The 22,119-nt window shown below is 36.4% G+C and overlaps 1 protein-coding gene across 2 annotated transcripts in view; it reads left to right on the forward strand.

Annotated features, from left to right (window-relative positions):
* The window catches only part of EXO1 (exonuclease 1), a 24,649-nt gene extending 7,068 nt beyond the window's left edge, over nt 1–17,581 (forward strand). Inside the window, exons 1-14 of one of the 2 annotated variants that reach the window (XM_027657400.1) lie at nt 65–404; nt 2,785–2,904; nt 3,799–3,922; nt 4,690–4,827; nt 5,044–5,256; nt 6,291–6,478; nt 7,335–7,431; nt 8,017–8,233; nt 9,251–9,506; nt 10,968–11,184; nt 11,272–11,454; nt 12,054–12,155; nt 15,219–15,412; nt 17,234–17,581. In XM_027657400.1, coding sequence (XP_027513201.1) covers nt 244–404; nt 2,785–2,904; nt 3,799–3,922; nt 4,690–4,827; nt 5,044–5,256; nt 6,291–6,478; nt 7,335–7,431; nt 8,017–8,233; nt 9,251–9,506; nt 10,968–11,184; nt 11,272–11,454; nt 12,054–12,155; nt 15,219–15,412; nt 17,234–17,375 — 2,352 coding nt within the window. In that variant the 5' untranslated portion in view covers nt 65–243 and the 3' untranslated portion in view covers nt 17,376–17,581. Of the gene's footprint in view, nt 1–64; nt 405–2,784; nt 2,905–3,798; nt 3,923–4,689; nt 4,828–5,043; nt 5,257–6,290; nt 6,479–7,334; nt 7,432–8,016; nt 8,234–9,250; nt 9,507–10,967; nt 11,455–12,053; nt 12,156–15,218; nt 15,413–17,233 lie in introns of those variants that run through there. The other variant, XM_027657399.1, reaches the window with a different exon arrangement.
* Nucleotides 17,582–22,119: the final 4,538 nt, after the last annotated feature.

Below are 22,119 nucleotides of genomic sequence, written 5' to 3' on the forward strand. Positions count from 1 at the left end.
ACCCCCTTCCCTTCGCTCACCCCCTTCCCTTCGCTCACCCCCTTCCCCTGGCAGTGCCGGCCCGCGCCGAGGCAGAGCCACCGAGCGTGCGAGACAGTCCCGAGCTGAGGTTTGGGGGGGGCACCCGCGGAAGCCTCCCGTGCCCCTGGCCCGGCTCAGCGACCTCAGATCTGATCTGACCCGACGTGCCGTGAGCGAAGATCCAGGTTCCTTTCCCCCCCACTCTGCAGCTCAAGCGGCGCCATGGGGATCCAAGGCCTGCTCCAGTTCATCAAGGAGGCGGCCGAGCCTTCCCACGTGAAGAAGTACAAAGGGCTGACGGTCGCTGTGGACACCTACTGCTGGCTGCACAAAGGCGCTTATGCGTGCGCTGAGAAGCTTGCCCGAGGAGAGCCCACGGATCTGTAAGTCTTCGTTGTGTTTCGGTCTCGGCCCTCCTACAAATTTAAGTTTTGTTAGCTTTGTTCGTTTCTTAACTAATAGTTTATAATAATAAAGCTAAGTATATAACAACTTCGCTTCTTACTTTTGCTTCTGAATTCTCAGTCCCACTTGTACTCTTTCGAAATGGAAATTTTGGCCATAAGTGAATAGTTTTTCAACTGTGCAAAATAAATATTCAAGTATACGTTGGGGAAAAAACTCTCTAAACTATTTTTTGTTAAAATACCAATGGCTGTGAGAGTTAGTTTTTTTTCTAACATGTCTAGGTAATAATCTAATTTCTCAGATAAGATTGTGTACATGCAATTCATGTGTTTCAAATTCATATGTTTCAAATTCAGCACCTTTTTTGTATGCAATGATACTTTGTAATTACTACTGTGACAAAACTTGTAATGATGCTGAGGAATTATGAGAGATGGGTTGTGCTCTGAATAAGGTGTAAGTTTTTTTTGCTTAATGTATTATATTTTTAGTAAGAGTAGGTTTTCTAATGTAACATGGATTTTTAGTTTACACAGTTATATTTCTAAGGAAGGGAAATGAACAAAAATTGTGGTCATATTTCAGGTTCAGCTCTGGAGCTTAAATTCGGTTTGTGTAACTTCTTGTCCATCTCTGCAAAACTGGGTTGAACTCTTATTTCAGATTGGATATAGTTTTAAATCACAGAATGGGTAAGGTTGGAAGGGACTATTGGATGTCATCTGGTCCTACCTCCTGCTCGTGCGGGGTCCCCTAGAGCACTTACTTGGAATTGCATCCAGATGGCTTTTAAATATCTCCAGAGAAGTAAGAGGTTCTAAAACTTCTCTTGGCAACCTGTTCCAGTGCTTGGTCACTTGCACAGTAAAGAAGTTCTTCTTATATCCAAGTAGGAATTCCTGGGTTTTGGTTTCTACTCGTTTCCTCTTGTCCTATTGCTTGGCACCACCAAGAGAAGACCTTGGCTCCATCAAATGTTTGACTGGAGGCAAGAGAGACTTGATGCTTTGCAAATGGGTTCAAATCTTTACTCCTGCTTCTGTTGATTTGAAGAACTGTGGAGTTTCATCCTACCCTGCTACCTGCCTTTGAAGGTTGTGAAGGTCTCTCAGTCCTGAGAATGGGATACACTTCAGTTGAAGAAAAAATTGTCTGTCAGGAGAAATATTCATAGTTATAGGAAACTTTGGAATGGTTGAATTTAAATACATAAATATTTTATGAGCAAATCTTGTTTCCATGCACGTATTATCCTAGACTCACACTTAAACTATAGTTTAGCATCCTTTCACAGTTTAAAATTCATCTGTGTTATATAACTAAAGTGCTTGTCTTTCAAAATCATAATTATTTTTCTGTAGCTCTAAATTCAGTGTCTTTAATCCTTACATTCTAAATGCTTCTAAGTCCCAGTCTCCTTCCCCTCCCTTCCCCTGCTGAAAAGGTTACTCTTTTTGTTTTAAACAGTGTCCTTAAAATAAAAACACTTGATTTTTTTTCATTGGGCATCATTGTAATGCACTTAGTGTTTACAGCAGCTATTATGTTTTAGTTCTGTGCTGCTGATATAAAATGGTCTTCTGCAGAACTGTAGAAATAACAGGAGATGAGAGGTCTGAGAGAATAAATAAAGTCTGGGATTCCCAACAAATATTTTTCCAGGGATGGGTTTGAAAGGCAGTGGAGGATTGCCTCCTGGCCCATACACCATCTTCGCAGTTAGTACAGATTGGGGAACTTTTCTGACTTTTGAAATATTTTCAGTGCTCTGCCTGTATTTTTAGTATGGGAAGATAGGTTTGTATGTCTGTCCATAGCATGTGTCCACTGTCTGGAGAGCAGAGTGGATAGTTCTTTAAAGAGAGATTTAATAACTTTCAGCTCTACAAAAGTGCATTTAGTCTGCCTTTCTGGGGAAAGATCATGTACTGTGCTTGTCTGCCTCCTGTTTCTCTGGCCGTTACGAATTGAGTTGCTGAAACTAAAAAGACAATCCATGTTTTAACTTTTCAAGTTTTTGTCAGTGTTGAATCCCAATGTTGCAGAATCAGACTGAATTGTACTTGAGTTCTTATTTCATTTTGTGTAGGAGAGAGGAGCAGTCAGTCCAGTTCTGAGTTGGAAGGTGGACTGTTTCTCTTTCTAATAAAAAAAACTCCAAAACCAACCAAACAGCATTCAAGTGTTCTTATTCTTTTTGTGATGCTGGGGAAATACACAGCCTGTTAAGATCCTTGAACAACAGTTGTCCTAAACTTGCAGTTCTCCTTTTCTGCAGACAGATAATATGCAATAGACTTGTGATTGACAATAAAGTTTATCTTTCTATTCTTACTTTTGTTATTGTCAATACAGTTATGTAGCTTTCTGTATGAAACTTGTTGAGATGCTCCTTTCATTTGGAATTAAACCAATTTTGGTATTTGATGGATGCACCCTACCCTCTAAGAAGGAAGTGGAAAAGGCCCGACGAGAGTAAGTACTGAACTGTATTGATTTGCAAGCAAGGCAGTGTGTTTATCACTACAGTTAATTTTCAAAGTCAAAAACCCTCAAACTTCAGCTAGGTAGTAAGGTCTGGTAAACTTCCCTGCAGTGTAGTGTGTTTTCATTTAATTTACATCTAAAATTAAACTTCTTAGAGGTTTTATTCCAAAAATAGAAATGCACTTTGTAAATGAAAACCATTTAATAAGAGGAAGGAAGTAAACCTCTGAGCGTTAGTTCCTGTAATGTATTAGAGGCTTTTAGTTTGCCTGCCCTTGTGATCTCTGGACAAAAATATTTCTTCCCAATATAATTTTATTTAAAACTAATACCACATTCCTCATCTTTCTCTATAATAAGATAAATTCATATCAGGTTTGGATTCAGGTCACTAGAAATGCAACTTCTCACTGAAGCTGTGAGAATTTTTCACTAGTGGTTGTTGTTTATAAATTCCCATGAGACATATGCTCCCTTCAGCATGGAGTGAACAGTTTCTGATATTTGAAATTAAGTAAATTATTCCTTTTGTCCTCTAAACCATAAGTATCTAATGGCAGATACTCCCAAAATTCATTAAATCTATTTTACTGCAAACTAAGAGTGGGTGCATTTCTTCTTTCACACTGCTGATTTCAGTTCCTGGTTAGTCGCTGTTTTCTGAGGAAGTACTATAAATTTCAACATGCCGACCTAGTTATCCTTGTCAGTACAATAACTTAGTTATTCTTATGTTTAAAAAAATTAATCAATAGACCAGATTTGGGTAGTGTTCCAATTTCCCCCCCCCTTTGCCACCTGTCTCTCTTAGTCCTCTCTGCTGTTTGTTCTTTCAAGTGAAAAGTAATCTGAAATTGGTGGATATTTTTGTCTATCTTTTAGGAAGCGTCAAGCCAGTCTTCTGAAGGGGAAACAATTGTTGCAGGAAGGGAAACTGTCAGAAGCCAGGGAATGTTTTGGACGCAGTGTAAATGTTACCCATGCCATGGCTCGTGAAGTTATTAAAGTAAGTTGTCAATACTGTTGATAATGCCAGTTTTTAAAAAAAATATGCAGTAGGTAGAATGTCTTAGTCTGCCTCTACCTCTTCTATGTAGGCAAGAAAAACACTCCTTCCTTCTCAGTCTCTAGTTGTCCTACATATTACAGGACTGTGTTAAGCACAGTTGACAGACTTTAACTTCACTTCTAGTTTATTATGCCCAGTTGTATAAATAATAATGATGTGTCAGTTGAAATATCTCTTCTTACTGCTATGAACTGAATTTGATAACTCCTCAGTTTCACTTCTGATGCACAAAAACTAATCACAATTATTAGTTTTTTATCTTTTTACCCTCAGCTAGTTTCTGAGCATAGACTGCAGAAAAAAAATTGGCTGCCTAAAACCTGTTCTAGGAGCTTTTTACTATGCTTCCACTGCAGTCATAGGATCTTTGTCAAAACAGTATCAAGTTTATTCTGGTGGTGTTTTCCTCTGTCCAGAATATAATTTGAATGAGTTTGAAGCTGGCACCTGTGGTCAGATGTAATGACCGTGGTGTTACAGGCCAACACAGGAAAGGCTGTTTTTGTAAACTGTATAGATCTAAACTGTTTGAAACTTGAGGTTTTGAATATGAAATATCAGGCTCTAATGGGGCAGGATGGGTGTGTGACTAAAAAGATCACGGTTTTGGCTTTTTAACATAGAGGTTCTTATGCTTTCAGATCTCTTAAGGTAATTACTGCAAATTGATGCAAAGTACTTGTATGCTTCTTGTTTATGTACAGGCTGCACGAGCCCGGGGAGTTGATTGCATTGTTGCTCCTTATGAAGCTGATGCTCAGTTGGCTTATCTTAATAAGATTGGCATTGTTCAAGCTATAATTACAGAAGACTCTGATCTTTTAGCTTTTGGATGTAAAAAGGTATGGAAGAAAATACTAACAGCTTTTACCTCTTGCTGGTATCTTAAAAGCAGAGTTTGAAGTTGCCAAATATGTTTTTGTGGATTTACTCTTCTACAGTAAATGTGGGAAACAGAAGAGATGAGAATAGCACTTTGCCTCTCTTGTTTCCGCCAAGTGCAAGGAACTATCTTATATGGGTGAAAAATGTTGTTTTCATTTCCTCTTAATTTTCAGGTATTTCTGAAAATTGACAAGTTTGGAAATGGACTAGAGATAGATCAAGCTCGACTAGGAAACTGCAAACAGCTTGGAAATGTGTTTACAGAAGAGAAATTCCGCTACATGTGTATTCTTTCTGGTTGTGACTACCTCGCATCGATATATGGAATTGGGTTAGCTAAAGCGTGCAAGTTACTAAAATTAGCCAACAATCCAGATATTATAAAGGTAAACTTGGTTTTGCTTTTTTCTCTGGTAAGGCTCTGCATTTCTCACCCCATTACCTGTGTGGGAGAGGGGCAGGAACTGGAAATCTTATTTAATTACATGTGTATGGATATGGACATTTATATATTAAAAACAGTATGGAAGAAAAGTTTGTAATGTGCAAAACAAAAAATAAGGTCGGGTGTTTTTGGTTTTTTTTCTTGTCCGATGTATGAAATGAAAACAAATCTAGTATTAGAAAATACAGAGTCTAAGAGAGTAGGAATAACTTCTGTGTACGTAGTAAGGGAGTAGAGGGGTTTTTAAGAGCTAATAAGAAGAATACCTTATGGGTCTGTCCTGAAGGCAGGTAAATCTGATCCAGAGAAGCATTTAAATATGCAGTCTAATTAACTTAGTGTGTTACCTTCTTTCTTAAGTTATTGTGTGCTTTAGTGTATTTTGGGGGGTTTTTTCTCTCACAGGCTGTACACCAAGAACTATGATTTTTATTTTTAAAATGGTTTGTATCATGTAAATCAGGCATCAAAGCAACTGGTTTGGCTTTTGTGGAAATAAAAAGAGAACTTTGAACTTTTTCCATATAAATCATTATTTCCTTTCATGTATCCCTGAGCAAAATGTCAGGGTTTAATCTGATTAGTATTGCTTTTTTTCTCTTCTAGAAACACCCATGCATTGCTTATGTGTCCTGATAATATGAATAATAAAATAGGGTATGCATTAGTTTAAAATAGTATACCTTAAGGAGACGCTCTGTATTTCTAATCACACTTTGTACTTCTTTATTGAACAAGAAGCATTTATAAAGAGTTGAATTGTGTTATTTATGTGATTGTAAACAACTTGAGTGGGAAAATAATGTACAAAATTTCTTTTTCTTTCCTTCCCTTGCTTAAGTTTAATCTTCTTGTTGTAACAGGACATGCATTCTAGGTTTAATTTGAACAAAGATACTTAATAATCAACATGTATTTAACTGTTTGTGTGAACTGTTTAAATGAAGCAGTTGAGCAATTTCTTTTTTGTTACAGGTTATTAAGAAAATGGGGCAGTACTTGAAGATGAATATAACAGTACCAGAAGAATACATACAGGGCTTTACACGAGCCAATAATACATTCCTTTATCAGTTAGTTTTTGATCCTCTCAACAGAAAATTAGTTCCTCTGAATGCATATGGGGATGACATTGATCCAGAAACACTAAGTTATGCAGGACGGTATCCTTTGTGTTGAAACAGCAGAATGGGGAAATAAGGGTGAGCAGATGTGGTGTCTTATACTTTTCATTGCATCAGTGGTGTACTTAGATTTTTCATTGCCCCCCTGCTGTTTACTAAAGCCTGGCTTTTCTGCAGTCTTACAATTTTGGAGTGGTTTCTTTCTTTGCTCCTTTACTCTGACTTTAATGAATTTAAAAAGCATGCCAGAGGGTAACTGAGTGATCTATCATTGATACATCATTTTAGGCAGAAATTATTAATCCTTTTTTTTTCTCTCTAGAAAACCAATTGTTAAATACAGGTTATATTTAAACTGTTTGAGTTACTTTATGACTGTCTTTAATTTCTGCCTATTTTAAGTGTGTTATAATCTCTGCTTGTTTAATTCTTGCAATTTGTGTTCAATTCGTTCTCTAATCTAAGCATTTCCTGTTTTACCAGATATCTCTTCCTGTAGAACAAGTAGCATTTTGCCACGTCTGTGCAACATAAATTGCAGCATGAAAGATTAGGAAAATGAAGAAAGAGAGGATACTGTTGAAGTAGTTACTAGCTTTATATGTTCAAGCCACTTAATGTCTGGCATTTCCAGAAATAAGAGAAAGTTGGTAAATTTTCTGCTAATAATGGAAGGATTTAATTTTGACTTAGATCTGCAGTCCTTTGGCAAATCATGAATTACAATTGCTGTTGCATCAGATTGAGCCAAAAGTAGTGGTATTAATCCTTTAGGTTAATACTTTAGCCATGCTTGTTAGCATAAAAATGGGAAACAGATATTCTAACTTTCATTCTATAGTTCTTGAAATATAATATAATATTCAGATATTTTCCTTTACGATGATGGAAACAGACATTTTGGTGATGATACTGCTTTTCAAATTGCCATTGGCAACATCGATATCAATACAATGGAACAAATTGATAATTATAACCCTGACACTGCACAGGTAACATCTTTGTTCTAAAGTTATATGTTGAAAATTTCATGTGGGTCTGAACATTTGTGAAAAAATGTGATTGAATGTTATTTTCAAATGAAGCTATTCTGTTATTACAGAAACCATATGCTTCCACATGTATATTTTTTTGCTTTTTTTGCAGATAAAGTTTTATTTTTCATGACATTTGACTTTAATGTTTGTTTTAGTTTTACTTTCAGACTTTTTTGGTAAGTCCTTAATACTATTGACAGAAGTAAGTGACTTAAAAAGAAAATTCTTGAAGAGATTTGGTTTTATTCCAAGTACAATCCTAAATTATGTCTTCTGAATAGAAATAAAGCTTAAACTTTCAATTTTGTCTCAGAAGAGCAGTTAATCACTTGCACCATATTAAAATGAAGTCATGTCAGCACTAAAAAAAGGAATTTGTATAAGAAGTGTGAGAAATGTGAGGAAAAAAAAAAGAAAAGGCTTGTGTTAAGTATGTCACTAGAAGTACAAATGTTAAAATGTCCTCGTATACTAAATCAAGAAATCATATGTAGAAGGCAAGATTATAAACCTATGTCCTGGTTTTTAATTTTTTTGTAGCTTGTGCAACAGAGAAGTTGTGGCTGGAATGACAGACGTGATAATCATGTAAATAGCATTTGGAGCAGAGAATACCAGTTTGGCCCTACTGAAGATACTGTTCCTCCTAAAATGCATTTACTAGACAAACCAACAACCAAAGGCATGGAGAAAATAATCAACATTAAAGGGCTAAAACTTCCAGGCAAAGAGCTCTTGGCAAAAAGGTCGAGGAGTGGTATGTTTTTATTAAATAATTATGTGAATAACAGTAGAAGGCTGTGGGAAAAGAAAGGATTTTATCTTGGACTTGATGGTATGCGACTTTTAGAGCTTAACTCTTAACTGTTACTGTCTATATTCTGTTTTCAACAAGCTACAAGACTCAGAAGCCATAATATTAAAGCCTAGATAATGATCAAGGGTGATGGCCAACTTTCCACAGCACTTGATTTTAACTTTCTTTAATTTGCTATAAAGCTTAAGTGTTTTTAATTTGAAGTTATGTTTAATACAATCTGTTCTATTTTTATATATTTTTGGTTTTAATTTCTATCTTATAATGGCTTGTGAAGAAATTAAAACATTGTGGTTTTCCTAACACTGATATTAGTTGCCAGACAGAAAACTTAAAGAATGTTTTCTGTACTCTTCTCACACTGTGTTGCCTATATCCCTTGTATAGGCATTCTTTCTGTCAACTTTTTCACTTCCTCTAGTGGATCTGTGCTATCTTTTCTTCTACTTCACCTAAGTTATATGTGCTGAAATAAGCTGTGGGCTTTTAATAGAAGGGGTAATTTTTTGTTCCTATTGTGCTTTATGTAATGTGTTAAGTATTTTCTCTTCCTCTGCTTTCTTTGCTTTCTGATTATGCTACTAGGCCTTTATTTTTGGCCTTTGTTACTTGTGCTATCTTCCTACTCTCTCATTTATCAAACCTTGTAGGTAGTTTAGCAACCTACCTTTAAATCAAATTTAATTTTGCTTTCAAAGCATTAAAAAAAAAAAAAACAAAACCACACCATATCCAAAACAAATATTATGTTTCATTTTAATTGTTCTGTCTTCATTCCATCTGCAAAAAATTATTTTTAAGGCTATATAATAGAAAACAATGTTTTGAACTTTTTAACTGTAATGTCAATAATGTTCCTACTAGACCTTACCAATATTTTTAATATGTAAAGCTTAGTTATTTCGTCACTGGTTAATTGTAGTATTGTGCTTCTACAATAATGTTTAAATTGTCTAGATTTGGAAGAAGTCTCAGATGGAGATTTGTTGAAGCAATATTCATTTACAAAAGCAAAAAGAGTCAAGAAGGAGGATGATCTTGAGGGCCAAGCACAAAAGAGAGTCTCAGCAATACAAAGCCTTGATTCTTCAGGAAGTTCTCTCACTCAAGAAAGCTCTAACTCCGTGCCCAGAGTTAGAAATAAATTTGCTTCCTTTTTACAAAGGAAAAACAAAGACAAGGATGCTGTAATTGTTCCAGGAACAAGAAGCAGGTATGCTTATGTCATATGTTTTAATAAGTAGCAAAATACTGTTTGCTGTCCTGGTTGCTGAAATAATGTGAATGCTAAGCAAAATGCTTACCTTTCATAGACCAGGTTGCTCAGAACAATATCCAACCTGATCTTGAAAACTGCCAGGGATGGGGCATCCACAGCTTCTCTGGGGAAGGGAACTTCTTCCAGTGCCTCACTACACTCATAGTGGAGAATTTCTTCCTAATATCTAAACCTGCCTTCTTTCAGTTTGAAGCCATTACCCTTGTCCTATCACTACATGCCCTTGTGAAAAGTCCCTCTCCAGCTCTTTTGTAGGCTACCCTGTAGGTACTGGAAGGTGCTATAAGGTCTCCCTGAAGCCTTTTCTTCTCCAAGCTGAACAACCCCAACTCTCTCAGCCTGTTCTCATAGGAGAGATGCTCCAGCCTTGTGATCTACTTATAGTCTCTCAGTATAATATCCAATACTTCTGGCCATTTTTTTCCCAGGTAAAGGTTATACAACATATCTCAAAAAAAAAAAAAAAGTAGCTGCTTTTTGCCAAATATATAAGCAGTTAGTCAATACATTGACTTAAGTTGATAGAGCTTTTTGTTTGATAAATTCAAACTGGTCATATTGTATGACAAATACCTATTCTTATCCCATTCAGTTGATACTGCTGATCTCTGAACTAGCACTTTGAGAAGAGGGACTTTGGGTTTGTGAAGAGGGACTTTGGGTTTGTTAGGGTTTCTGGTTGGGTTTTTTTTGTTGTTCTTGTTTTTTTGGGTTTGTTTGTTTGTTTGTCTTTGTGTTTTTTTCATTTAGTTGCATTTGGCCACAGCTACTTGAATTTGTTTTACAAAGCATTATCACCCTTAAACCTATTATTGTGTGATTATTATCTTAAATACTTTGAATATTTTAAAGCAGTGTAGTTTTACAGAGCAGTCTTAATACTGATGTTCTTTACTTTTAAGGCACACCTTCCTGAGCTGAAAGTTTTGTTATGTTGTATCAAATATTTAGAGTTGTCAGTGATGATAGGTTCTTCTCTAAATCTGTGCTTAGTACTCTTAGGAGCTGCTGCTATAGCATGGAAGAGAAGTAGTAAGGTTCTAGTTTCCTTGATAAGAGGTGCCTGAAGTATTTCACTACTGCTTAGCTTTATGATAATTAATTAATATATTCTTAAATTTTGTAGGATTCCTGTATGTTTTGCTTTCTGGTGAAGAACCTTATTAGTATTCCAGTCAATGAATGACATGTTTACAGATGCTTTTTCCCTCCCTTTTTTATTGTTATTTGTTGAATGCCTCCCTGAAGGACTTTGCCCATTGTCAAAATAATTTGTCTGCAAATGTACCTTGAAAATAAAATTGATGGATAGAGACAGCTGTTGGATTTTGGAGATGAGATACATTTGCAGTAACTTTCTTCTCCCCTGCCTCTACTTTTTTGTTTCTTTTTTAGGTTTTTCTGCAATGATGCAATTATGTTTGACGGTAGAGTGAAGAAGGATGATGATAATGATCTAACTCAAGATACTGAGCAGGATTGCCAGAAACAGGAAATAAAATATGTGGCAGAGGATGTCTCTCAGTTTTCAGAGACTGAAAAATCAACCAGGACTGTCTTAATACCTCCCGGAGAAATGCAGAAAAGTTGTTTCCAGTGGTTTAGCAGCCTCGTAAGTAATTCAGGAAACCCTGGTCCATCTCATACTGTATTTTCACAGCAGTTTCACGGAGAGAGAAACAATTGTGTTGTATCCCAGGAAGATCAGATTAATGGGATTCAAACAGAGAATGAGGCAGTGTGTGATGAAATAGAGGAAGAGTCCTCCCCCTTAATAGAACTGGAACAGTCATCACAGTCTCATGAGTCCTGTGAACCATCAGAATCTAGTTTGGAGTCTTCAGAAATATTACAAATGTCCAAAAACAGTTCAGATGCAAAGGTAAGAAAATTAGACATTTGTTTTAGCATTTGTTTTCGCTTTAAATTATAAAACAAATTATGCAATGAAGTCTTCTCTTCAGAGTGGTGACCTACAGACGATGTAGCTTGTGCTAACAAAACTTGTTTCTAAATAGAATCATAGAATGATTATATTTCATTCTTGTCAATGCTTAAAATAATTGTAATATAATGTACATTGACATACTAGCTTGAATAAAGTCTTGTTTTAGTTTGTCTTCAGTCTTTCTGCTGCTATTTCTACAGTGGGTCATAAAAAACCCTGGTAGGCAAGCTTTTATTCTCTGCTTTTGTTAGTCTCTGAAATCCTTTCAGAAAGTTTGTATATATATATATGTGTGTGTGTGTGTATGTATATATATGTGTATATAAATATATGTGTGTATGTATATGTGTATATATATATATATGTCTTCATAGTGTTGTTTGCTTAAAGTAAGCCCAGGTGTTTGTATAGGTTCTTAGAACTACTGAAAAGGTTGTCTTTTAAGGTATGTAGCTGTAGATACAAAAATATGTATTGTGTTTGCAAAAACAAACCCTAACCTGTTTTAAAACCAAATCAATTTTCTTCTGAAGGAATCTGACTCCAATTCAAAACTGGCTGACGATAAACATACTCTGTCTCTGCTATTTTCTGCTGTTCGAACTGACAAAAAAAATACAATCATGAAAACTAAGGTAAGCGTTCTTTTAACTTTATGAGCTTTATTAAAATCTGAAAATCAGTTTTTGCTTTCTTCTAGTTCCTTGTGGAACTCTCAGTGAAAGACTTAAGCAATGCAAATGTTGGCAAGACAAAACTGTGTTCTTATTCATCTACATCGAAGCTGAGATGAAATATAACCAGGCCACCTATGGTTGATAACACAGTTGCAATTTGTTTGGGGATTTCAAATGCTTCAATATAAAATAAAAAACCAAGCTAACGCAAAAAAACCTTAGTTTGAATAAAAAACCTTAGTTAGAATAAGCTTATGTTCCTTGTCTTTGACATTTCGAAGAGCTTTACACATTTGTCTATTTTGTAAAACTTCTAAGACTTTAACAGCTAAAAGTGCTCTGACTCCTTATGTGGTGTCATTAGAATTGGCCAAAAGATAAAGTCGGAGGAAGATGTTTTCGTCCTTTCATGCATAGCCTAACTGACTTCTTTTTCATAAACGGGCAAAAAATCAGAAGCGTCTGTGCCAAACAAAATATTACATTTTGTAAAATAGTGACATCTTGTGGTTATTGTCAGGAACTTATTCATTAAGATGAAATTTACATTTTTATTCTGCAGTATTAACACTTTCTCCTCAATAAGACTGAGCAATGAAATCATCCTGGGATTCAGAATTTTATTGCTTTGTTTTTGAGGCTATATTTAATGTTTTACTTTGTTCTGCTCTTGTAAAAGTTATATTGGGAGAATGAATGTAATAAATATTGGGGAATACACATTATGGAAGTACTGAGGTAATATAAGCATCATGTAAAAATAAAATTTCAGCATGCTTGGAGCCCTTCAGGTAATAGAAAAACTGCTGAAAATCTGTGAGGATAGTAGGGTTTGTGTAAAGCAAGCAGCTAGTAGGAGGATTTCTCCCACTTATTTCCTTGGCTGTGCATTCTCTCTGCTTCCTTTATGTGCTCGTAATAAGACTTATAAAGAATTGCACCAGAAAACTGGCATGGCCAAAAACTTTACTTGACTGCAATAATCAATAGGTCAATCATATTGGAACTTGGACCCACCCAGACTCTTGGATTCCTTTGAGTTGTAGCACCAGTAGGACCATAGGAGAGGAAAGGTAGAAATAAAGAGCACCACTTTTGGCTCAGTTTTCTTTTAGGTTTGTTTACTGCAAGGGTAAAACAAGAGAAGTGTTTGCTGGTGTTAAGTATAGTAGAAGATAGCTATAAAAGGGAATAATGAGTTCCAGATTTAGGGAAGAAGCAGTTAATCACTTGAAGCGTAATTCTGATTTTGGTAAGCTGAATATCAGCTATGTAGCTGATCTATAGAAAAATTTAATAACTGGGGAGGCAGTCTGAGAAATTTGTCAGCTTGTATTGTGGTTCCAATCCAAAATGTGAAGTGCCTACCTACTCCATTCTAATATCAAAACTAATAGAAGCTTTTTACTAACAATTACCTATAAGACAGTGAACTCCCTAAGACTTCATGGGTTTTTTTCTGTGATAGTATTTCAGCTGTGGTTTTTATTGCCAATTAATTTTTACAATTGCTGTGAGCTCAGCAAAGACACTAATATTGACAATAGAAAAGAGTGTTCTGCTCCGGCTTTAAGTTTCTTAACGGGTGTTCAGCATGCAGCTTTGCCTAATTTTGGGGTAGCTAAATTAAATTATAACTCTGATGTAATTCAGTACTACAGAGATAACGTAGGATTATGGTGAATTCACACATGTTGCAAAATGGCTGAGGTGATAGATAAATGGCAAAATACTATCAAGCAGGGAGTTTTAGGATTTTATTTTTATTTTTCCTAGTATTCTTGTTCCAATTTTTAGTCTACAGTTTAAACACTTTTTTTCCCCCCTTCGAATACCAAGATCTGCATGGTAGAAACAGGTAGAAACGATGGAATTTCAATAATAGAATCCTTACAGTTAGCTGTCAGCCCAGCACTACCATGCTCACCATTGAACCACATCCAGAAGTGCCATATCTTCACGATTTTTGAACAACTCCAGGGATGATGATTCTACCACTTCCCCTGGGCAGTCCGTTCCAATGCTTTACAACCCTTTCTGTGAAGAAATTTTTCCTAACATCCAATCTAAACCTCCCCTGGTGCAACTTTAGGCCATTTCCTTTTGTCCTGTCACTTGTTACCTGGGAGATGAGACCAGCCTCCACCAGGCTACAATCTCCTTTCAGGTGGTTGTAGAGACTGGTAAGGTCTCCCCTGAGCCTCCTTTTCTGCAGGCTAAGCACCCCCAGCTCCCTCAGCTGCTCCTCATAAGACTTGTGTTCCACACCCTTCACCAGCTCCATTGGCCTTCTCTGCACACCTCAATGTCCTTCTTGGAGGGAGGGGCCCAAAACTGAAGGCAGTATTCAAGGTGCAAAAAAATATGTAACAAGTTGGGGAGGGAGGCAAAATACACTGTCATTTTGGAAAGAACAAAGCTACAAGTTTTCTTTGGAGAAAAGGCTGACAATATCTTTTATTTTAAAATACAAAAGTGTTAGGTAGTCAATAGGAAATACTTGGATGAGGAAAGAGCTATTTGCATTAGTTAGTGAAGCACCTGAAGTAGGCAGAGCTGTGCCATTTTCTAAAGATGATCCAGCAAAATGGAAAAGATTATTTATTTTTAGCAAAACACTTTATTCTTAATATTATCCAAATGGGAAATAAGAGCATTATTTACAACCTAGGTGTCCTTAACTAATCTTATGTAGCCAACTGTAAAATAGTAACTTCTTAGAACTGTAGACACTCATTGTGTCTTCTTTCAAAGAAACATATCTTTGCAACCTTTTAGAATACAAAGACCTATGGAAACTGGTTTGCCAGTTCTTACAGCATATTATGTTTAATGTGTTTGAGATACCACTTTTTAGATTATAGAAGCTATCTAAATATACCTTCTTGTGGCAATTCATATTGCATTATCTCGACACAATGTAAAGCACTTTATTTTTTGATTATAAGTTTTGCAGTATAGTATTTGTTGCTTACAGGTTTTCATTTTAACCGTGTGTGCTGCAATATTAAAATCTCACAGGTTCCTGGTTTACATAAGTCCAGTAGTACAAAATCACGTATTGTAACAAAGCTCAAACCGTGGGTACCAGCTAAAGTAAGTGGATTAAGCAGGAAACTGTCACCTGTGCAGAAGAGAAGTGACTGTGATGCTGAAAATAAGCTGGGACTGCAAGTTACTGTTAGTGAACTCTGGAAAAGCTTCCAATTTAAAAGGTGAGTTGCTTTAACCCTTTACTTTGTACCCTGTATACAGTTTTTCCAAATAAACGATTTTCAAAGCAGACTCTACATATCTCGATACAGTTCAATAAAGATAATAGCTCAAAATAGATGTTTTCTACGTATAATTTATAATTTTCTAAGCTTGATATAAACGTGAAGCATGACTTTTGATAAATATCTTAGAATTACTTTTTCTAATCAGGAAAAACTCTCAGCTAAAATTAATTTGTTGAATTTTATTGATTGGGGCATTTAGTTTAACATAATTGATATGAAAATCATCGCCATTGTTTGACAACACCAAAGGTCACTTCTTAATCTAAATGCAAAAGCTGCATAGAAATTACTAAATTTAATTGAATACAAGGTTGCTTCTGTTTAACTCTGTGCCCCTCACATTTTGAGATGGCTGATTGTCAGAAGTGTTCTGCTTTCAAGATGACTGTGAATTGATGAAATATTTCTGTTAGCAGAAGTCTGTGATTGGAAGAGACATTTTTGCACAGTATAAAATGCTATTGCTTTTCCTTGTGCAGATGGCTTGTCTAACTTGACGTTTCTGCAAATATCTTCAAGGTTTGAACTTGAAGGGCAATGACTATTTTAAAAAAGTAAAACAAAACCTGAAGTGTAGGTATTCTAACTTACACTGTTTCCATGGGCTAAGGTAAAAATTCTTGGTGGCAAAGTTTTACCAGCTCAAAGTAGCAATATTTTAAATAAGTCTTATTTAAATAAAATTATTATTTTTGCTAGTCCAAAATCAAATGTGAGTAGGATAAAAGTATTTTTTTCACTGAGTGGTTAATAATGGTACTGCTGAGCAATGTGTTAAGTCAGATGAATGCATTTTTTTAGCAAGTTTAGGCCTTAGGGTAGGTTATTATAAACATACAAGTGATTTCTGTTTAAAAAAATATTATTCTTGGTATTTACATTTTTATAAATCTTTATTATCCTCTTGATGCAGGGTAAGAATTACAGTTTCAAGGAGGAAATTAAAGTGTTTGTGTATGTATTGCTTCACCTGTAATTGTAAATGTTGTCCCAGGGTTGTTCACAGGGAGAAAATTCAGATATTTTGATTTTTCTGGGATACAGGCAGATAGAAGAGAGTGAGCCTAGGTGGGACTCTGTTCCTTTTCTCTGCCAGTGGTTGCAAGATGAGTCTCCCAATATCTGCATTTTATTCATTCAGTTTTGGTTTGTAACTTCTGGGTGTTTGTAATGGGGATATATATTTTTGTATTACTTACTTCTGTGTACATAAAGTACTTGTTTATTAGCTTTTATGTGATTCTTTTCTTAATACATTTCAGAAAAAGGGCTTTTTTACTGCCAGGACTGACTTAACTCTGAGTATTCTCTTTATTTTTTCAGATTTTAAAATGTATCTAAATTAACCTTATGTTTTAACAATTATGTTACCTGACGGCAAATAAATCATGTGGGGCACTAAATCTGTTCTGTCTTAATGTCAAGACTCATGGGATATATAAAAAACTACATTTATTCAGAAGACTTAAATGTTCAGAAAGCATGTACAACCCAGAGTAGGATGGGGTACATACAGTCTTTCAGAAATAAAGCTAACAGCTGTCATTCTGTCACACTCAGTAAAGTTGTTCAGTTGTACTGAAACTGAAATTAAAATTTTGCATGACGAATTTTTATTTTGTACTTATTCATAGATGAGGAGGGAGTTAGGGGTCTTGTTTTGTTTAAACTCATATGTTCTTACTGGCCTGTGGTTAGAAATATAAAACATCATAACATTCTGGGGTTTTATTTTGTCTTTGTTTTTTTGTGCAGAGAGTACAAAAAGCTGCCTTCTTGTAGAAAGTCAGATCCTTTATCTCCAATCAAAGATAATATACAGCTCACTCCAGAAACACAAGAGGAAATCTTTAATCACCTGGAACGTAGTCATGTTCAGAGAGCTATATTCCAATGAACTGCATGCTCTTCACAATGGGATGGATTTTTAATCATTGTCAAAATTTACCTACTGGATATTTCATCAATATAGAAAAGTTGCTTTGAAAACCAGCTATATATTTTAGTCTGACTGTTGATTTATCATCTCTATAAAAGCGTGAATTGAAAGGTACAGTTCTATATTGACTGGAATAAAATAATTCAGATTCCTGTGTTCTCTTACTCAGAGTCCCCTTGTCAAATTTTTGTCCAAACATTTTCTCTCTGTTGTCCCTGGGCATTTTATGTAGGTCACATGTGCAATCCAAGTTTCTACAATAGCTATTGTAGAAAGGTTTTGCCTTTGCACAACAGCAGCAAAACAAGTCTGTGTCCTAATTGTTAATAATTACTCATGGTTTTGCCTCTTTCTTCTTTCCTTTTGAGCTTAATCTGGCTTCAAGACAGGTTTAAAACTGCTCTTCAGTGTCCATAAAAGTCTGCAATATACTTCTAGCAGTGATAACTATTTTTTTCCCTATAAGGTAAGATTTGTTCTCTCAACAGTTACCTTTCTGTTTGATAGAGTCATGTTGTTAGTGGGAATAACTTGGGGACTGCAGAAAGGAATATTGCAAATATTAGCTCCTCAAATTCTCACATTAATAGAATGACATCCAGAAAGGTATAGTGTGTTCCTCTGTTTTACCTGCTTGTTCCACATTTGTATTCTTCTACAATGACAAGACACCCAAAATGCCAGTTGTTAGAGCGAGGGTTACAAGATAGCATTGTCGTCACAACTGGCCAAGCTTCAGTGTTCAACTAAAGGGAAAGAATCCAGAGACTAAGGTCCTTGCTATGTTTGACTGAATTACCACAAAATAGTATGATGGTATTTCAGATTTCTACCTTTAAAATCAGGATTTGAGTTCAATGTAAAGGTCTAAAAAGATATCTCAGCCTGTGAAATGTATCCTTGCCATTCCTGAGATAATACTTTCCCTTCACCTTTGAGTTTTTATTGAGAACTTAGACTTTGAAACTGACCTATGAGGGGCAGGGGTTTTTTAAGTTGCGATGTACTTTTTTCTCTTAAAGAGAATTTGTATCTATGAAACTAAGGTGGCCAGCTGCATTACATTACAAAGAAGCTGCTTAAAAGAGTAGACTACCTCTTATTTGTACAGTGGTGTTGAAGGAATGGGATATAAGGAATTGAAGTAATGATGCTCTAGGATAGGCTTTCTCTTGTTTGTGCATCACTAGAAAATCCCTAGTCCTGAAGCAAGGTTTTTAACGTTGATCTTCAGTGATAATTATCTCTGGTGTGACGTTACAAATGTAGGCCAGGCATAAATGTTTCTGTCTTTCCAGTCACGGAACTACTGCCGAGAATGAATTTTTGTGTTCCTAAAATATAATAAAAACTACAAAATGAGTCTTTAAGGGAAAACATTAAATATAATTTGTTTTCATTCGTTGTTTATTTATCTGTGTGGGAGTTGCAAGGTTATTTTGTACAGTGCATCCTTGCCTGTTTCCTGCCTCTTAAGTCTAAGGGCCACTTGTTCCTGCTTTAGTGGATCATCATAAGAGACAAACTACTCATGTATTGTCCAGGACAGGTAATTTTAAGGAAATATCTTACATGCAAGCTACATTGTATGATCTTAACGTAGATTTCTTAAAAATACTGTATAGTTTCTGTGCGCTTTGGAGGTCTTGGGTACTGACTTGACATTACAAGGGATTCTTTTTAGGAATAAAGGCATCTATTACATTATGAGTAAATATGTAATATATGTAAGCATATAATAGCATGTAAGTTTTATACTTTTAATGTGGAGTTCTTGGGTTGGTGTTTGCTCTGTGAAAGGTACAAGAACAGATATACAACTTTGTTCTTGACTTAAATAGGCTTAGAGTAATATTCTGTAGTAAAAATTAGTCACTATTAAAATAGGAGAAATTACAGGTTATAATGGCATGGGGAAGATTAAATAAAACTTACCACAAAAAAAAAAGAAAAAAAAAAGAAAGAAAAATCTTGTAACAGGGAGATTTTGGTGATTTTTAAAACACAGGCATTTGAAAGTTGAGTAGTTGAAAAACAAGAAATGAGTAGGAGGAAATGAAAGCAGATGGCAACTTGGAGGCATATGTCTTTGTGTGTTGTTTGCTTTTTAATCTAATATAAAATAATAAAAACACTTTTTTACTTTCTATAACTAATAGATTATTTTATCAGCAGGACTTCAAGGTACTTTTACAAAATGGATGGCCTTGCTATACCCTATTAAAGGTGTGAATCTGGCCCAGAAAAACTGAATTTACTACTGGTGGTTTAATTAAGCTTCACTTTTGAAAATGGTGACTGGCCATTCCTTCATCAGAATGGTCATGTGAACTATAAATATTCAGTATCACAGAATTAATATGAATCATGATCATTGAAGTCAAGTAATGGTTTTTAATGATAGGTAAGACACTTGTCCAAATTCAACTGAGTCTTTCTACTTAAATCTTTCCATTCTAATTACAATAGTTGGTGTTAAGCACATGTTCCGTGTCGCACAAATCAATACAGTAGTTATAGTCATTGTTATAGGACTGAAGAATATTGAAAGAACATAAGCCTTTGCAAACAGATTGTAAAAACATTTAAATGATAGTATTTTAAGAGAATTTGCATTACTGTGGCATTTTGTCATGGGTTGAGCTGTCCCCTCCCCCCAGGGGGCTGGAAGTGGTTGGTCCCAGCTGAGTTTCCGGTGAGGAGCCAATTGGAGCTGGTTTTTTGCCCCTGTGAAATTAGATATTACAACAGCCAGAAGTTGTTGGCGGTGTGTGTGAGTGTGAGATCATGAGGTGAGAGGAGAGAGGCCTGCTGGCTCCCTTGTGGGGGGGCCCAGGCCCTCTTCCCCTCCCGGCCAGGCTGCAGGGAGCTCGGGACAGTATGTTAACTTGACTGGGTGCCTGTGGCCAAGGCCAGGGGGCTCTTTCCCCTCACTGCCCAGGAAAGGCGGTGGCGTGGACTTAAAGCTCAGCATTGGAGCTGAGCCAGGAGACGGGCCAGGGGTGATCCGGAGCCCCAAGAAGCAGCTGCCATGTGCAGAGCTGGAAGAACTCCAGGCAGAGGAGAGAGACCGAAGCAGCCTCGCTGCTCCCTCTTCCCCCCCATAATGGTGGGGGAGAGGGTAGCAGCCTTGAGTGAGGCTGCAGAAATGGAGTATGGGCCAAGGGCCTCAGAGGAGGCTCTACGTGAGATTTGGGCAGGAGCAGCTGAAAACCAAAGGAGGAACGCAGGGGATTGGCCCCCCTTGCCAAGTGGCAAGTCGAGCTGAAGCTGCAGCAGCTAAATCAGAGAAAGCCAAACCAGCAGGCTTTTTCTGAGTAAGGACTTCTGGTGAAAACTATTTGGGGTAGAAAAGTGAGCATGACCCAGAAACCTGCAACCTGGAGAGGGAGAGTGAACATCTCTGGGAAGGAACCGTCACGAACCAGGGGGAAAGAACTCACAAACTGACTCCCTGGACTTTCGTGAAGACCTGGTAAAGCAAGTGTTCCCTTGTAGCCCCGGAGGAGACCTCAGCAGGAGTTGAGGGCTGGTGGGGGTGTAAGAAGACCCCTTCCCTGATACCTCAATGAGAGAGAGACTTTTGACTATCGGCCTGAAAACTTCTCCTGAACTGATGTGGGGAGGGTCCAGGGGTGGTAGAGGTTATATTAATACTGTGTATTTATTTGCTTTTTAGTTTCTATAGTATTTATCGTGTAAGTAATGAATTGTAATATAATTCCCTTTCCCCATGCTGAGGTGTGCCTGTCTAAAAACTTCTCTTTGGTGTTGAGCTAAATTGTGGCAGAGCTTGGAGATTGGATTTTTGGGGTCAAACCCCCACAGCATTTTTCATATATTCTTGATGAACTCTTTATGAAGTACTAGAAGTGCAGGGTATTCAGATTTTATGTACCAAATAGTGTCTGTTGATTTTGTTGGTAACAAAAATGTTAAAATTATGAGGCGGTGAATTTGAGAGACAATTCTTTGATCTAGAAATGATAAGGTGCCAAATTAAAATTATCAACATAGGAGGCAGGAAAAAAGGTGAAATTCCTTTCTGAACAATAGAGGCCATTTTATTCTGATAACAGGCCTGAATATGAACGTAGCAACCCAAGGTTTGGTTGTGACAGTCTAGAAATGAATATACTTGTTGGTCCTATGGCTTTCTCATGTTATTACATGCCTTTCAGTTTGGCAGTGAAATGACAGGTGCCTGAATATTTATGCCAGCTCTGTAGGTCATGCAGAACTAGGCAATATGGTTTCAATAGCAAAGTTAAGGAAGAGTTTTAAGTTGGTAGCAAGAGGACTGGAGAGTGAGAAAATGTGGGGAAGGAAGCCAAGACTAAAAACAGTCTCTGAATCCGTTAGGTCAAAAGTTCTGTACAGTTATAGGATAAGCTACTGATGAATTACTATTTCTCACTTGAGTACAAAAAAGTTTCAAGTACCCTTGAAGAACAACCATCACAAATAGCAGGCTTCGAGCCTCTATTGTAAAATAATGATGACACATCTTAGGAATTATAGATAGCGAAACCACATCTTATTGAGAATATCAGAAAGTACTCTAGATAATCTACCTTTTTCGTGGTATTTGGTAAGTTACACCAGCTTCCGTATCCACAGAATAGCCCCTATAGCACAAAGCCTTTTGAATACATAGAATAGAGCCATCAGGGAGTACGAGACAGACACTGACTCTACAGAT

Source organism: Corapipo altera, unplaced genomic scaffold, assembly GCF_003945725.1.
Source record: "Corapipo altera isolate COAL_440 unplaced genomic scaffold, ASM394572v1 2c, whole genome shotgun sequence".
Lineage (NCBI taxonomy): Eukaryota > Metazoa > Chordata > Aves > Passeriformes > Pipridae > Corapipo > Corapipo altera.